General features: G+C 43.7%; 1 protein-coding gene across 1 annotated transcript; it reads left to right on the plus strand.

Annotated features, from left to right (window-relative positions):
- The first annotated feature begins 2,287 nt into the window (after positions 1–2,287).
- Positions 2,288–14,366, plus strand: LOC115325626 (long-chain-fatty-acid--CoA ligase). The gene is made up of 7 exons (XM_042286980.1): positions 2,288–2,438; positions 6,484–6,685; positions 8,680–8,783; positions 9,778–9,977; positions 10,604–10,763; positions 13,696–13,965; positions 14,232–14,366. Exons 1-7 carry the CDS (start codon positions 2,310–2,312, stop codon positions 14,364–14,366), a joined length of 1,200 nt encoding a protein of 399 aa, XP_042142914.1. The 5' UTR covers positions 2,288–2,309.
- The last annotated feature ends 3,255 nt before the right edge of the window (positions 14,367–17,621 follow it).

A 17,621-nucleotide genomic window follows, 5' to 3' on the forward strand; every position in this document is an offset into this window, starting at 1 on the left:
TGGCGTTTTTGAAAACAAGAGTGTCGTAGCACAGCTGTTGCGTTTTGTTTTAAAGTTATGAAATCGTACCACCTCGTTTTTTTTTTTTTTTAGCGTGTGCTCTCTCGCCGACTGCAGCGACTGGCTCTCTTTCCGACATCATTTTTGTTGTAGAGTACGTGAAGCTCTGGGTACGTGTTCGTAGCTTCGTCTACGGTTACAAGAAGAGAGGCACTGTTTTGCTCTTGTTCGAACGTGAGTGTGTGCTGTTGGTACCTGAATATATCTAGTATTCCGTGTTTTTGGAGTTTAATTAGTTTTCGTGAAATTCGGGGGCTGTTTTTCGGAGTTTAGATTTTCCCACGAAAAATCGGGGAGTGTCGGGGTTAATTATTGTGAGATTCCAAATTCTACGAAATTGAAGTTTAATTTTACTCAGTTCCCTTCGTTTTTTTAATTCAAACTAAACATAAAAAATGTCCGAACATAAACGTAACTTAAATTTATCAGAACTCACCAGCATCGAATGACGTTTCTGCAGCTGAATTTGGCATTGGCGCGTTGCTGTTGGCAATACTAACTATCTTAAAACAAATATTGCGAAGAAGTGTTGCCCATTAAAATATAGAAGTTCGTAGGCTGTCACTCTTACAAAAAAAAAAAAAACAAAAAAAAACCAGAAAAACATTAGCTTCTTTAAAGGCTTGTTCACACAGTTGCGATGGAGTGCGGCTGCAACCACTCGCGTCTTATTCGCTTGCGTCGAGCTGTTGCCATGGCGACCCTTACGACCAGCCAATGGGGGGATGCTGTGCTGCACGACGCAACGCAGCGCAACGCGGTCGACGTAGCTGTGGGAGCGAGCCTCGAGAAGCACACAAACACTGTGGTCCAAACTAAAAGACTAAACAATGGCTTTGGTCGCGATTCAGCGATGCTATAGGCCTTTTGTCTCGCACGAACCTTGACCATATAAATCCCGTTTCGTCAGTAGTCCAAGATTTCAAAGGAAACTAAGGTGGCCTCTCTTCGGGACCACTGACCCTGTGCCCTTAAAAACTGCTTTGAAAAACACCTTCTTCTTTTTTTCTTTTTATTTTAAGCGAAACGTTATTAGGCTATACGTTCCCCCGAATTTCGGGTAGCCGGATTAAGTGAAGCTGGATTAAGTGCAAGAATGTTTCGAGTATCCAACACAATTGCGTAGCAATTTGCCACACAATTATTTGATTACGCCGGAGTGACCTTGGAATTCGGAGTTTTTTTACGGATAAATCATAAATCCGAGTCGAAGAAAATTTTTACGCTCGAATGTTCTTTTCAATTTTTTTTTTTTTTCGGATTTAACCCAAAACACGGAACCCTTAAATAAACCCTTTCAAAAGTGCGCTTTAACGAATAGCTGACGCGACAACTATACGAGTCCGCCATTCTTTGGGCACGTACTCGTCCGTGCATGTTTTGGGCAGGAACGCTGCGCCGGCTTTCGGCGACGACGCGGGTCCGATCACCCGTTACACGTTTCGTGCCACCCAATAAGGCGGCGACCGCCAATGTTGCTCGATGGGGTTTTGAAAAAGGGTCTAGTGGACGAGTTAGTATCGTAGTCGTTGGAGACGAGTCGTTATACACGTTTGTTTCAGTTTAAGCATATCCGGCTGCTTGCACAAGGTTGTCGGGGTATATTTGTATTTATGCACGCACGCGGATCTGAGTTATTGTCAGTTTTTCAGTGGATAATTGTATTCTAGCGGAAGATGGCTCTGATTTCGTGTTCGTCCGTAGGTTGCGTGGCGTGTCAGGGTGTCTCATCTAGTAACGTTGGGTGTCAACTTGTGGTGTAAAAGCGGCGTCGCCCGACACTGCCACGTGATGGGACGTCCCGCGACACCACGACCTAACCTCACGTGACCACGGCGCGCGTGCCGTCAGGCTACGCGACGTCACTTGACTTTAACTTGACACGTTTCCCGTCCCGTCACCACTTTGCGTGACGTCAGTTCACGTGACGTGACAATTGATTAACCAGGGAGTGCTAGTTATAAAAGAAAAGCTATAAAAATACGCCTGTTTTAGACTTCGCAGTCCTGGATGCGACGTTATTCGATACACTGAAATACGAAATGTTTCAATGACTCACAAAAACACGCGGCTTCGCATTCCTCAGACCAATCTATTTTTTAGTGAGTTGACGCATGCGACTGTGTGGCGACTTGGCATGCTCGCATGCCGCGATTTATAGAATGGGCTTTGATGAGTACATTAATATTTACGCAAAACCCGTATACTTTTCTTGACCCAGGTTAATCTACTAATCCAGATCTAAAAAGATGACACTAAAGGCACGGATTGAAAATGGGATCGTCTATTCCCCTTACCCCTCGGAAGCCGTGCCAGAACTGTCACTTTACCAGGCGGTGAAACAGCGCATCGAGCAACATGGCGACCGAACTGCTGTGGTAAGGTTTCGTACCGATTTGTTTCTGAATGTGTTTTCTTAATTTAGACCAGCTTCAAAACGAAATAATGATAATCAATCTTAGCGCGTTTGTTTTAAATTGGCCGGAATGCGGAGGTCCTCCGGAAATAAAAAGAAAATATTATAGAGCGATATTAAAAGTATATGCAAGCACGGAAATTTCGGTACTTGCCGCCGCCTTTTGGTACTGAAACAGTTACTCGACAAAACTGTTGACTTTTTTTTAATAACTGTAAGTGTTAAACTACGGCTGCCGGACAACACCACCCAGAATAACCAAGGCCTGTGGGCCATCCTCCTCTCCCTTCCTAAAACGTCATCGCAGTAAAAAGGCGCCAACTCAGCAATTGGACCCGAGCCCGACGCCGAGTGTCATTCGACGCGTTGATTGGACACGAGACCGAGCCGAACGCTGACGCGGTGCTCGTGTCCAATCTGCGTCATCGCTCGATCTCATACTTGATGACGTCACATTTAAAGTGAACATAATTTGATTATTATAGGTTGAGTTGACCCGGCCGGCCCACCTTCTTTCTAGCGTAGCGTGCCTCCTTCGGTTACGTCTCGTGCACGGCGGTGCAGACGGGAGCAGAGCTCGGTTAATTCAGGGCGCTGACGCCGGTGCTTCCGGGAGACAGAAGAAGAGAGCGTCGGAAGAGCAGAGAAAGAAAGCAGACGATAGGTTGAGCATGTTCATTTTGCAGCGACAACATGCAGTTGATGAAGAGAGAGCTTGTCAACTTTATTTATTTTTGTACAATGCGAGACGCCGGTGTTTTTCACCAAGTGCAAAATAATGCAGAAACACAGTAATTACGCTCATTGCAAGTTATGTTTTCCCGCTTTTTTTGTGTGATTATATTAAAGCGTCGCGTCCATCGGGACCACCGATGGAACCATAGAGTTATCATAATGTACGCTAGACGTTTAAATGGCGCTAGCGTGCTGTTGCAAATTTAAGAAGACAGCAACCAGTCAGAAATTGACTTCCGGTAATGTATTTCTACGGGAAAAAAGCGAGAGCATTTTCTCTCAGCGCTCGATTGAGAGCAAATATCACAAATAATTTGTACGTACTATAGGTAGATTGGAACACTACTCAGTCACGCAGACGAAATAATTGGTCAGTTACGGCGTTTTTATTTCAAATTCATGGCATTAAAAACTGTGCTAAGACGGCTCTATACATGTGTTTATGTGCACTGTCGGACACTGTTAGCGCGAACACGGAGTCAACGCTTTCCAGCATGGGGGATATACGAACGAAGGACATGGGGAAAACCAAGATAAACGGCAAGATCTACGCAGTAACACTGGATCAGTAGCTCCTTGTGCATCCGGACCATCAAAACAAATTGAAGCCCACATAATATAGTCAGATTTGCAATAATGAAGTCTTGTATAGTATTTCTGCTTAAGAATATATATGTGCGAAGGTGCTTGTTCTGCGTTCAAAACATAACCCGCACGCTCGAAATCTTTGAAAATAGGGAGAAGCCACAAAACAGGTGCCCGATAAAACCTGCTCGGCATAGGAAATAATAACAAGACACACCTTTTGTAGTACACATGCTCTATTCTTTACGTTTTGAATGGCTTTTGAGCGCTCGTAAAAATGCACGACGGGGTCATTTTCACATGTATGACAGAAATTGCACATTAGCAATATATCAGCATCACCGGAATGCTGGCGCACTTTGAAAGCACTCTAAATGGTTTTCGGTTATTATTTTGTTTCGAATCGTCGCTCGTTTTCACATATATGGGACAGATGTCTGGGCCTGGAATATAAGGAAGTTTTACATCGTTCGTTGATAAGGAATAATGCTGCAACTAACGCAATTACTCTTTTACAGTGTTAATAAAGGTACGTACTATTCGGTAGGACCGTAGGACCCAAATAACAAAAGTTATCTGTTTTCTTATTCGGCGAAAAAACAAAATGCACGCGCATTTTCACATATAACAGCACATAAGCACCGCAAAAGCAGACTGGTTGCGTCTGCTTCAATTCACCTCCCGGAAGTCGCATAGACACTAGCGCCAGTTGGACCTTTAGCGCTCACTATGTAGGCTGTGTTTCATATCTTACCCAAATGGATCGGAGTTACTCCGGCGCGCGGGTGGTGTCACGTGACATCTGAGATTGAAAAGTGCTGGACGCTGATAGGTTTTAGAATGCCAAAGTACAAAACCCTTACCCTGGAGTAAGATCGAGTCAATTTTGGAACACGCCCATAAAACTCTATGGATGGGACCACCAATGTCCGCATTTATGCCTCGCTGTTCCGAAGCGGCTGCAACGCATGGGACATTTCCCTTTTTAGATCGTGATATCAATTATATGCTCTCAAGATCTCGGGTTCATGCGGATGTATATCGGCACGAGACTAGATGACGCTGTCGGAGAGATCTGCAGCGGTCGAGAAGTGTCACCAAGTTCGAGTTCCCATAGTCACCGCAGGGTCGCCCGTCGCCCGTTTCCTTAGAGACGAAGTGGAGGGGAAAGGACCAGCTGCAGGACGATGGGCGAGTAACGCCGACCTCCGCCATGTGAATTGGAACTTTCGCTCAACGATGCGTGTTTTCCTGCGTGTTGGTTGACCGCTGCTGATGATGCGGTGAATGTCGTCCAGCTTGGCCGGTTTGCTCCAGTCAGGAGCTGCCGAGTCCTGTCAACAAGGACCCGTAAAGGGCTGCCCAAACGGGATACTTGAGAAATCGTGAGGCGACACAACTCCGCAATATGAAGTGGAAGTTGAAGTCCGGCAGTCCGCTTTCTGTTTGGACACCGCGAGGCAAACATCACGAGTTTCCTCCTCGCCTCCTCCGCTGTTTTTTTTTTTTTTTTTTGACGTCGGTGCTCGTCAGACTTGACGTCACGCGCCACCTGCCAATGGTGTGCCTGTTGCGTGTCTATCTGGGGCCCTAATCAGGGCACTTGGCGAGAATGTCGGCGAGAATCCTGGCGGCCGTGATTGGCCAACGCCGCACTTGACCTTGGCGCCGGCCAATCAGAGCCGCCGGATTTCTCGCCGACTTTTTCGCCAAGTCTCCAGCTTAGGGCCCCTGTTCTGCCCCGGCTCGCGCGAAGGGCTTTCGCCTCCTCGCCGTTCCCTTTTCCGTTTTCGGGACTTCAAGAGCAGCCGAGACCTTGAGCGTTTGACCGACAGACAACAGAGCTTGTGAGTTGTTGTCCGTTCCCCCCCCCCCCCCCCCCCCCCCCCCCCCCCCGTGAAGGACACAAGCGAACTTTGACGGAAGGAACGTGCACCAGGTGTAGTGATTCGGAGCCTAAAACAAAATTAAAAGAAAGGGGGAGAAGCAGGGCCGAGGCGGCCTGCTAAGAAGAGATGCAATCTCACATGCCGAAGCGAAGAGAGCACCGGCGAGCCCAAAGCGGGAACGCCTCGGAAGGAGGACGTCGTGCAGAGTCGGGGTCCAAACACGTACTGATTTATTCCGGGGTAAACAACACGGGGGCCAACCGCCCCGGGGGACATCCACCTGGGCGCACGGGCCCAATGGGTTAACAGTAGCGCCGCCTGGTTACAGAGGTTGGTGTGGCGGAACGTGGCGCCATCTGGTTAGTGTGGCGAGAAAGAACTAAATGAAAAAAATTGAAATACTACACCAGGCAGTAGTGATACACGACCGCAGGCCGGTACGATGCTTATCCAGATCGAAACGGGCAGGGGTGGGGATTGAACCCAGCATCCCTGGGTTCTGCAGCCCGAGCTTTCGCTTTTCGTGATCCGAACTGGTGTGCGCTAACCCACTCGGTCAACGATCCCTCATTCATGTTTCAACATAAATCAGTATAAATGTTATAGATTCGTATTATTTTTTATTTTATTACTAAATAACAGTTGTACGAGGACAGACGCGTATTTGTTTCTATACTAACACTTCCCGTAAAATTGACGCAATGTGTTTTACCGAACGTGTTCATTTTACCCGATCTTTGTAGTCTAACAGTCTTTCTCTACTAGATATGACTTCTAAAGTGCATAAACATGTCGCAGGTCTGGGAGAACGAAGAGATCTCGTGTGCAGATTTGCTCAAGATGTGCCAGCGATACGCAGCTGGGTTCCAGGGGCACGGCATCAAGAAAGGCGACACGGTTCTGGTGCATCTTGACAATTCCCTGGAGAACCTGATAACCATGTACAGCGTTATATTTGCCGGAGGAGTGGCCGTGTTATCCTTCCCAGGGTTTTCAAATGGTGAGGAACTGCGATAGTTACTATGGAATCTCCCTCGCTTGGAACAGACTGCCAAAAAAGTGGCGCCCCTTTTCCTCACCATCGCGGCAAAGGCAGTGGTACCACATAATGCGATGCAGCGTCGAGCTGATGCGATCGCAGCGCCGCCGTTTTTTGCGCCGCGGTCACTCTGGAACCAAAACTTCGGGAGCGAGACATAACTGAACGGAGAAAACGAAAAACTCCTGGTGTGCCGCGTCTTCCTCGTGAACAGAGCCGTATAGAGAGTTTGGCCATTAGTATAGGAGTTATATGGGGAGACGCCAATGGCCGAAACCGTGCTGGGCGTTTTCCAGGGCGTCTTCACAAATTCGGATGCGACCAATTAGAAGTCAGAATTAATACCCTGGCGGTGGTCTTGAGAAAAGAAGTTAATAAGTGCCTCGGAGTCACTCTCGGTGACTGAAAATTTGGTGCACTTGATGTTTCAATCACGGTCATCCAAAATCATGGTAGAAGAGCGCGACTGGCGGAACGATCGACGTATTCCGTACTCCAGGTGCCGAGGGCCGGGAATCTACCGTCCGATAGTTTGAGGTGTACTCTCTCTTCAGTGTACGCTGTCTATCCTGCCCCAACGAAGGTACTAGCTCCCCCACCCTGAAACAACGGCGGCGGCGTGCAACTTATCGGACGGCGGCTTCCATGGAATTTTCCTCCGTCTGACAGCCATAGAGTGGCGGATATGCACGAGCAACGCCTCTTGTATATATACAGGAGGCGTTGCTCGTGCATATCCGCCACCGCACTACCCCTCCGTAGCGTGGTTCTAAGCGGGCGTCCCGCGGTCACGAAGGGATAACTCCCGTTCCGGTATCACGGTGACGAATCACGGTACCGGTCTGCTCCGTTACACGCTTCCGTTACACCTCTTTCGTTACAGTGAAAGTTGTTCGAATGTGCTGTAACGTCGACCATCATGAACAATCAACTGGCCCGACCTGAAGCTCGAACAAGCGGATGTTCTTTCACCTGCTTTTTATGTAGTACATGATTACGGCATTGAAATTCTCGACTCGCGTAAATAAAGGCAAGGTAGAACGTTTTCGAGCATGTAAGAAAATATTAAAAAAAAAAATAATAAGACGCGAGTACAGATAGGCCGTGTTTGACGTCTCCCTCTTCCTGGGATAAAAGGCGTATTATAGTGCGGATTACATTCATTCTATGTGAACCGTGCTGTACATTTTGCGAACTCCGCAACAACATGGCGCTCTTCGTGTTTCTGTTGAGGTAAGCGGTAGAAAACTGGGACACTGTCTGCAGCGAATAAACCAGTCAGTTCCTGTCCCAGTACGGCGTAAAAGTCGGACATTAAGTGCTAAACTGCGGGACTAGAAGCCACGTTGACGCTTCTTGTCGCGTACCGATTGTTCGCTGTAACCTGGCAGGCAACTAAATGTACCCGACAGAAGGCGACAACCAAAACCCAAGCTAATCACAAAAAAAAAAAAAAACGCTATTAATGTGTGATCATAAAGGTCTACATTTCTTTCACTCCTTTAGCCACGAATCCGGGGCACAGAGACATTTATCAATTTTTTTTTATTTATTTATCAAACTAGGCCATTCTGCGAAACTTAAAGAGGATATGTTATTCTTATTTCTGTGTGTCCTCTGGTCACTGTCTTTCCCCCCTCGTGTGTCCCTCTACTCTTCATTTGTCTAGACCTTGTGTAGGCAGTTGAAATTGCACTCTGCATTTAAAGGTAATCAGGTGGAAAGCATATGGCGCCCCGAAATATTCAAAGACAAACACGAAAACGGAGCCCCTGCGTCACTTCGAGATTCTAAGGTTTTTGTCGATTAGTATAAAATATGGAAGAACGCAGTTTTTATCCCTCGCAATATAAAATGTTTGCAACAAACTGCACGGTGAAGATGAAATAAACCTTAACGATATCATTGAACCTGCACATTACCCAGACGTGGCAGCCTACGTTCCTCCCTTTCAGATGATCTCCTCTACCAAATTCGAGATAGCGATGCCACCTACATTGTCACCACAGCAAGTGAGGCTAACCGATTGAACGACTTCCGCCATGAGCTGAACATGAAGGTACGCAGACTTAAGATACTTTTGAAAAATAAAAGTACACTTTCACGGGAATCAATTCTTAGTTCCCCGACTGTGCAGAACCCGGTGTTTTTCGGGCCAAATACAAATTCTACGGTATGAGTTGTTTCGGTGGGGACTCTTTCTTTAAGTGTTTCTCTGGGGTGTGAATCTGTCGGAAGAATTAGGAAGGTGTCTTTCAGCGCATATGAGTACAAACTATTGCGCGAATTCACTATATTCGACCAAATGTCACTCGTTCATTAACACAGCATGTCAGGCTAGTATAGAACATTTGTTGTCGTACCAAGCGATAGACGCTTTATGCATCCTAAAGGATGCATTTATAGCGGATGAATATACGATACTATGCGGAGGTATACAAAGTTATTTTTTGAAAAAACACTGTGTATTTACTTAAGCTGTTGGCTTTTTTCAACAATTCAGTGTCAATTTTAGTGCGATTAGAGCCCACAAGAAAATTAACCCTACGTCGCACTTATGCACTAGTTATCCTTCAGGTCAGTCATGATTCGTAGCGCGCGCCAAAGAAGCACTGCTGGTTGGCTAATACTTTTACTGAGCAATACAAAAAAGCACGACTTGAGGTAGGATGGACCCTTCACGCGATATAGGCGTAGATTTATGCTGACTTGGTACTTCTAAATGAAATATGGTTGCCTGTTAATGCTCTGCCATTCTGTTGTTTATTTCTTTTAACGCTTTCGAAATGTTTACACAAAACCGAACATTGAGCTGCCTTTCTAATTACGTAGAGACAATTCTTCTTTCACCTAATGTCGCTCGTAATTAAAAATATATTGTTTATTTATACGTCGGACAAAGAAAAAATGTGTGGACGAGATTGACAGCTTCACTTTGTTTTAATCTACACGATGTTTCAGTCTAGACGTTAAATCCTTCTTTAGTAACTTAACAAAAACATCGTTGCTCGTCGTCTCCCATTCTTATATAAATAAATGGCCAATGCTTTCAGGGTTACTTCACTGTAGGAACTGCGGAAGGATTTATATCCGTGACCGAGTTTAAGAAGTTGAATGAAGACATGTACGAGGAATTTCCGGTGGAGGATGTAAAAAACGAAGTGGTTCTGGTGATTTACACATCAGGAACAACGGGCCGCCCGAAGGCCGTTGAACATACACACTACAGCATTGTGGCCAGATTACCTCCCAGGTGAGTTCTCGCATTTGTACCTGTGTGCTTGCAGGAGAATTACCTGTTGCTGATTAATCTCCAGGCGCACTGTGTTTTTGTGAAAAGGTGGATATGCCTAAAAAATGGTTTGTGACATATTTTAAAAGGTTAAGAGGACCTTAGTTTTTAGAGAGCCTTAATTCGGTCTGCTAGCGTATAGGGACACTATCACGCGACATATGAGAGACTAAAATGCGCTACAGCTGTTATCTTGAGTTTTTTTACGTGCAGCACTCAGTAGTGAGATGCGACCACATTCCGGTACGACATCCCCACACCAGTCAGAACGGGCAGAGGCGGAGAAGGAACTCAGGATCCCTGGTTTATGCAGCGCAAGCTCTGACTTCGCGTGCATCAAGCTAACGACATTTCACTTGGTTGTTGTGGTGTAAATTTGTTGGTTTATGTACTTTATATGATTCTTTGCTGTGTCATTATATCCACCACAAACTTTGCTCTTTTTTTTTTAGTTAAGCAACGATGACGTATCTGACATATATGTAGGGAGTGTTTGCAACGTGACAATTATACAGTAACATTAGTCATCAAACTGAAAAAAAGGGAATCTGCCATTTTGGTCCTTCTTATTTATTACCATTTTGTAGCCTCTTCACTGATGACGACATTATCGCTTCCCGGATGTCCATTACAACGTTGCTTGGCTTTCGAATTTACCTGAGTGCATCCTGTATCGGAACGAAGGCCGTTATGTTTCCCACACCCGCCGCGTTAGAAGAAATACTTGACGGCATCGGAAAATACAAGGTAAGACACGCACACTGTCGCAATAGTCACTCTATCATCAAATGTGATGGCATGAAACAATTTAGCCGATCGATCATTTTGACATTAGTATGTTAGTAGCGCGAAGTCGAAAGCTTATATTTAGTGTGAAACCAAGAAGAGTAATTTACAACTTTGAGTTAGCTTTCGAAAAAACGGTTTAGAAATAATAGTGCTAAAGCTTTTAAATTGTAACTAATGTATCCGGGTGAGTTCTGGGGACATATTTAATTGGTTTTAGCTTGTAACTAAATGTAACAATTTTATGAAGAAATGTTTGTCCGGCGACTTATGTCACACATAACTAAAGTTGCCATTTCCGTTTACAACGTGGAGACAGAACGCACGACAGCTTTCACGTATTTGGTATGGCAGGTGTAGGAGCCGAGACAAATGAGATACTATGCAAAGTCAACTGCTAAAATATATATAGCCTGATTAAAAAAAATCTGCATCAGAAAACAAACCAAGATAATTAGAGTACCAGAAATCAGTCATAGCGATACATTGTTACCAGTCACAAGGTATCGTTTTTGTGTGTGTGTAAATGTTACAACATGATTCCACACTAAAGCAAACCGTTCCCCAGATTGACCTTTACTACCATTAAACTGCCACGTGATATGAAAACGTCAATTTTAAAACCAGTAACACAAACGACATACTGGGTTCTGCTGGTTGCTTATCTAAGGCGGACAAAACATGTACCTCAGTGTTTATCGTTCGCGGAGTACTGGTAATGTTAATTCTCAAACGTTGGATGCTAAGGAAAAACATTTTCCAGTTAAAAATATCTAAGTCATCTTTTAGCCTGCAAATTCTGCAAATATGCACTCCTCGTCTGAACAAATATTTCCCTTTCTTTAAAAAAAAAATAATATTTTTCGCAATACCTAAAAGAAAGACAAAATAGACGTATTATACTTGAGCTTTTATATTTTTTTTTATTTGGAGTCTTAATAACATAATTTGTATGCATCCACCTAAGTCTATTTTTTTCCTACTGCGAAATGTACGGCTCTCACGATATGGCAAACAAACAAAAAAAAATGATCAAGGGCCGATTTTTTAATCAGATTGAAGATTACATCAATGTCACCGCACTATATCCAACACACAAACAGACTACTATGAGCATTCTTTTTTTTTTTCAAATAACTTTACATATCCACAATAAAAAAAATTTAGATACTTAAACATGCGTGAAAATATGCGACTTTTTACGATTCTTTTACATTCTTGTATTTTAGTATAACGGAATGCATCAATGCATCTCGTATGTAACGTCCTATTTTACTGCCTCATGCATTTCATAAACCTCATAAAAAAAGTGTCTGTTTTCTTTGTATTTTTTTGTGATATTTGCGAATTTTTGTATATATATATATATATAATGTCCTTTCCTGTTCAATTTTGTTTCTTTCGCACACTGTTGCAAGCTTTTGTTAAATATTTGGATACAATTTATCAATTTCTTTTGCATTCCCTAAGTATACCTCTTTTCGACTGTATAGATATATGTTGTGTAATCACTGCAATATTTGTTCCCCATTTGATGCTAGCTTCACAATAGTTTAAACATGTCACACTTGTCAAGGTCATGGCTGGGAAGTATCGGTATAGAAATGTATCGCGATAGTATCTTAGAGAAACCTTCGAGTACCTGCATCCATGTATCGAGACACTTTTTAAAATTGTATTCGTATCTCAGTAGTGAAATACATTTAAGATGTACCACTTGTATATTGTATGGCGATACTTTGTCAGACTTAGGTATCTCGTTGCATTTGTTGTCGAAAAATGACTATCGGCTTTATACGGTAAACGAAATCTTTTTGGTGCAAGGAGTTTTAGAATTTGCAATATGAACCGATGCATAACCTCCTCTACAAGAAGGAAGCCTTGTTGCCTTGACTATCACAAACGATCACCAAAATAAAATAAAAAGAAACAAGAATAACATAGGCGGTTCGAAATACGTTCACTTTCAAGAATAGCAGGATAAGCTGCACCCAGGAAGTCTTTTCGTTTTCCGCTTTAGCAGAGCGAAAACTGTGACGGAGGCCAGTCGAGAGAAGGAAATGATGAGACATGCCAGCTCGCTTGCACCTGGCATTTAATTGCATTATAATCATGTCAGCCTTTTTGTCAAGCATGGCACGCAGTCATTGGTCTTCAATGGTTAGCTAAAATCGAAAATATTTTTTGTTGTTTTTAGCGACATTTTGAATTTTATAGCTGTGAAGGGGTGAGAGAGTTTGAGGTAAGGGGATGTGCATCAGCTGACACAAAGAGAGGAATACAGTCACCACCATTTGCGTAGGCCGCGAACTGCACCATCACCCCCTACCACTGTTTGTGAAAACGTGTATTTTTGTATGTATTTGTATCTGTATTCCAAAATACCATTTTGCCGGTTTAGCAGAAGTATGGCAAAAATATCTCGTTGCATAAAACACAAAATGTATATATCACATGTATAACACAAATGTGTTATACAAATTATAACATATGTATAACACAAATGTATGTGTCACTTTAAATCACATGTATATTAGTATTTGTATTCCAGAATACTTTTGGAGTATTTCTGCCCAGCACTAGTCAAGGTTTGAATCTCATACTTTGGCAATTATGATTTTTACGAATTTTATCACATAGTTTTAGCGAAATATTGTGCTTAGTCTTGGGCTGTTTTCGATGCTCTTCGTTCGGACTTTAAAAGGCTTGATTTAACCTATTGCACTGCTGTAGACTTTGTTTGCCTTGAACTGTACGGGGTTAGGGGTCCCAAAAAGAAGCAATGTATTCGGTCCCTGCCTTTGGCTCCGGAATAGCCGGTGAAATTCTAGATATTGAGAGAAATAAACCCATGAATCGCATTATTTAAATGGCATCTTTCGTACTGACGCAGGTGACAACATTAATAGAAAGATTCACCACTTTAATTCACCTTGCCAAGAAAGTCGAGGAACAAGGGGTTCGGCTGAATTTTCTCAAGAATGTGATTTTTACTGGTGTGAAAGCCACACTCCAAAGAGTCGGACAACTTGAACCTGCTTTCGATCTATCTATTATCAAAAACGGTTATGCAAGTAATGAGATCGGCTGGATCTGTCAACCTCCAATGGGCTCCTCCAAGTGGTACGGCATTGGATTCCCAGCTCCAATGGCTCAAATCAAGGCAAGGTTGATCGATATAATTCATATTTTGTGGTAATTCCCCGATATTTATTGGGGCCTGAAAAAAGAGGTGTTTGTATGTGCTTCCTTTGCAGTGAAAGCAGGTATATATAAATAAATAAATAAATAAAAAAATATATATATATACTGTAAACGACTTAGTTATCGCGGGCACCGAGCTTTAAACAAATTCGGATAGTTTAATCGGACATTTCGGAGGGGGACCCTCCTTCTTCAAGAGTGACTTAAAATTGAATCGGTTTACAGCATGGCCGAGATTCTCACTTGGAGAGGGAGAGGAGAAAGCACTACATAACAGGGGAAGACGGAGTGCACAACATAACAACGGAAATGCCCACAAAAAGTGACGGCAAGCCGTGCTGCAACCCTATTCAATTTTAAAGGGGCCCTGCAAGGACTTTTTCACTGGTTTTTAATTTGCACCGAACCTCAGCGCACTGAACGTACTAACTTTATGAAACCTTTCTTCTTCTTTTTTTTTTTCGAATATCGATTTATCTTAAAGGGATACTGCAACGAAATGTCGGCGCTAATTTTTTGGTCTATATGTGTTCGAAAGAGCAGTATCACATGAAACATACCAATATCTTGTTAAAAAAGTCTCGAAAAGGAATTTTAAAACGAATTAAACGATTAGCAAAGAGCACCTGGTCGATGTCGCTAACGCCTCGTTTGTAATGCTCGTCCAGGAACCTTGACAGCTAGTGACGGAGGTTGTCTCGTCTCCGGCCACGACGAGAGAAGGGGGGAAGGAGGAACTAACCTCTTCCCGAGAATCCCCTTTGTGTGTCGCAGAAGTCGCTATTGTCCCCCTAGAAGATTATAAAAGATTAACCCGTCACTCAAAATTCGTACAAAAGCAGCCGCATCGGTGGCTGGGACGACTATCCATCCTCTCGACGTCAGCCTCGCCGTAGTTTTGCTCGTCTTGAGACGACCTACGTCACGATTGCGTTGGATGTCACGTGCTCTAAGCTGGGCCTTCTCCGAGCGCTTGCCAGAGTGGGCCGTTTATAACGAAAAATACAGCCACCAGGATCAAAATACAAACGTGCGATTGTCATTTACGGATATTGTGGATCATATTAAACCTATTTTTTAACAGGACGGGAATATTTCAAATTTCGTTGAAGTATCCCTTTAAAAGTTACAGGTAAATTAAAATGACAAAAACCAGCAAAAAATAACGTCCTTCATGACGTTCTTGGTCGTTTGAGTGGCCGTGAACTAGAGGAGGGGTAGTGAGCTCAACGAGCGCTCACGGCTGCCGCATTTCGTGTCGACGGCTCGAGAAGGCGCCACTAAAGCATGTGTTGGATAGGCTGTATGAAGCGAGCAGCCAGAACGGCTCCCGTTGCATTTTCTGCGCGATTAAAGGCTAATTCGACATGACACTTCATTGGCCACAAACGACAGCAAACATGGGGTAAAGATCAGATCAGAACGGGAGCCACTTCGCGCTGCCATACCGCCAAACGGCCAAACCTCAAGCCAAACCTGCTCGCCGAAGACCTTCGGAACGATCGGAACCGGTCGGATCCTCGAGCCCCTATGCAACCGCAGCGCCGCCGCGTACATCCGGGACCTTTTTACGCTCTCCGCACGTCGGTGCCTAATCCGACTACCCCTTTCAAGTATGCGTTCTATTCTGCCAGTCGCAAAGTAAAGACCTCATGACCGGCAAATGAGCAATACAAAGCAGAACGTTTATAATATCAAAACAACACCATGCTATAGGCCCGTAGCTCTCAAGTTTTGAGCAGCGCACCTGGCGAGCAACATAGAATATTTGGCTCGCGTTTGAACATGCGTCATTACGCTTCCCTACTACAGTTTTTTTTTTTCTTTTTTTTAACTTTGTATTTTTTTATGTGCTTCGCAGCACAGGCTACAAGAGCGAGTTCCGAGCTTTCAGCGTCCCTCCCAAGAACGCGCGCTCGTGCAGTGCGACCATCGTTCAGGAGGACGTGCTTTGGCGAGCGGCTTCGCTATCACGTAAAGTGAAACATACGTGCTCGCGGGAGCTATGAAAGAAAGCAAAGATGAAAGGAAAGTTTAAGGGGGCGCTGGAGACGCGACCTCCATAATTCTTTTATTTTAATTTTTTTATAAGTTTTGATTTTGCGTATTTACAGATGCTTGTATTCGAACGTGACACGTGCAAAATCGAAGGTTACAGAGCCACCTGGATGGTGCAGCCATCATAACATTGTCACGTCTTACGTACGCGCTTTCGCCGCCTGCCCAAGAGCAACGGGTCTATGTACAGATCGAACATCGTGCAGCCAGCCAGGCCAGCGGAGCATCGACCTCGTGAGCCCAGCGTCACTGCTCGTGACCACCGATGTGACACGCGCGAACGCAGCCGTGCTATGTCACACAGCTTAAATATGATTGCAGGGTCCCTTTAAGTCACATTTGAAGAAGGAGGGTTCCCCTCCGAAACGTCCGGTTAAACTACCCAAATTTGTTTGAAGCTCGGTGGCTTTCTAACATGTTTGCAAACGCCTTCGGCTCATAGATACTTTTTAAAACAAACCTGTAAATCATTGAAAAACACCATATATATATATATATATGGTGTTTTTCAATGATTTACAGGTTTGTTTTAAAAAAGTTGTGAAAGCTATACTTATGGGGTCTGTGCAGGTGAGTTATAGGGCCAGAAGGACATGAAAGAGGGGGCTAATAGTAATGATGAGTTGGCTAATTAAGTAGGACCAGGGGGACAGGGAAACATGGAAGAGGGGGTTAATCGTAATGATAAGCTGGTTAATTAAGTAAAGTACTTTTTAATTAATGAAAATGAATTTATCGTTCCCATTAGAAACTTGCTGAGCGTCATCAAAAACTACGAAATCAATGATCTTTAGAAAGTCTTTCAGCGCGTGTGAAGCGTAGTAGTGCACTAAAGTTACCCCTCGTGGAGCAGATACAAGGCTAGCGGTTGCAGTAAGGCGCCCATACGATTTTTCCGTCTCTTATGAGGGCCCCAGCCTTGTAAATGCTCCACGAGTGGTAACTTTAGCGCACCACCGCGCTTCTCACGCGCTCATAGTCTTTCTAAAAATTACTGATCTATGGGTTTAGGACGACGCTCAGCAACTTTCTAATTGGAAACATATGACCACCTTCACTAATTAAAATGTTAATTTACGAATTTCACTTAATTAGCCAACGGATCGTTACGATTAACCCCATATACTGTGTCGCCCTGGCCGTTTACCTCACCTGCACAAACCGCATAAGTGTAGCTTTCACAGTTTTTTTAGCAAATCTGTAAAGCTAGAAACGTCGTTATAAACTTCGCTCGAAACGCCGTAATAAACTTCGAATTAATAACTCCGACAGTTTGCATCTTTGACTTATTAACTTTTCCCGGTCCATTGTTTTTATATTTACCTTACTTTACCTATATATATATATATATATATATATATATATATATATATATATATATATATATATAAAGAGAGAGAGAGAGATAATGAATCACAGCTTGGGTGTTCGAAGTTAGGCAAAAATAAAGAACTGCCATGAAAATCAAAACACAGATGGTTTAATCTCGACAATTATTCATTTTCTTGGCAATTTTGAGCACAACCGAAATGACGTAACCTGCTTAAAATATAAATC

The sequence above is a fragment of the Ixodes scapularis genome, unplaced genomic scaffold (assembly GCF_016920785.2).
Source record: "Ixodes scapularis isolate PalLabHiFi unplaced genomic scaffold, ASM1692078v2 PGA_scaffold8__174_contigs__length_109621045, whole genome shotgun sequence".
In the NCBI taxonomy this organism is placed as follows: domain Eukaryota; kingdom Metazoa; phylum Arthropoda; class Arachnida; order Ixodida; family Ixodidae; genus Ixodes; species Ixodes scapularis.

Coding starts and splice junctions, on each gene's coding strand:
- LOC115325626 (XM_042286980.1), top strand. CDS start 2,310: ATGACACTAAAGGCACGGATTGAAAATGGGATCGTCTATTCCCCTTAC. Junction 9,978..10,603: donor GTGGCCAGATTACCTCCCAG/GTGAGTTCTCGC, acceptor ACCATTTTGTAG/CCTCTTCACTGATGACGACA. Junction 10,764..13,695: donor ACGGCATCGGAAAATACAAG/GTAAGACACGCA, acceptor GTACTGACGCAG/GTGACAACATTAATAGAAAG.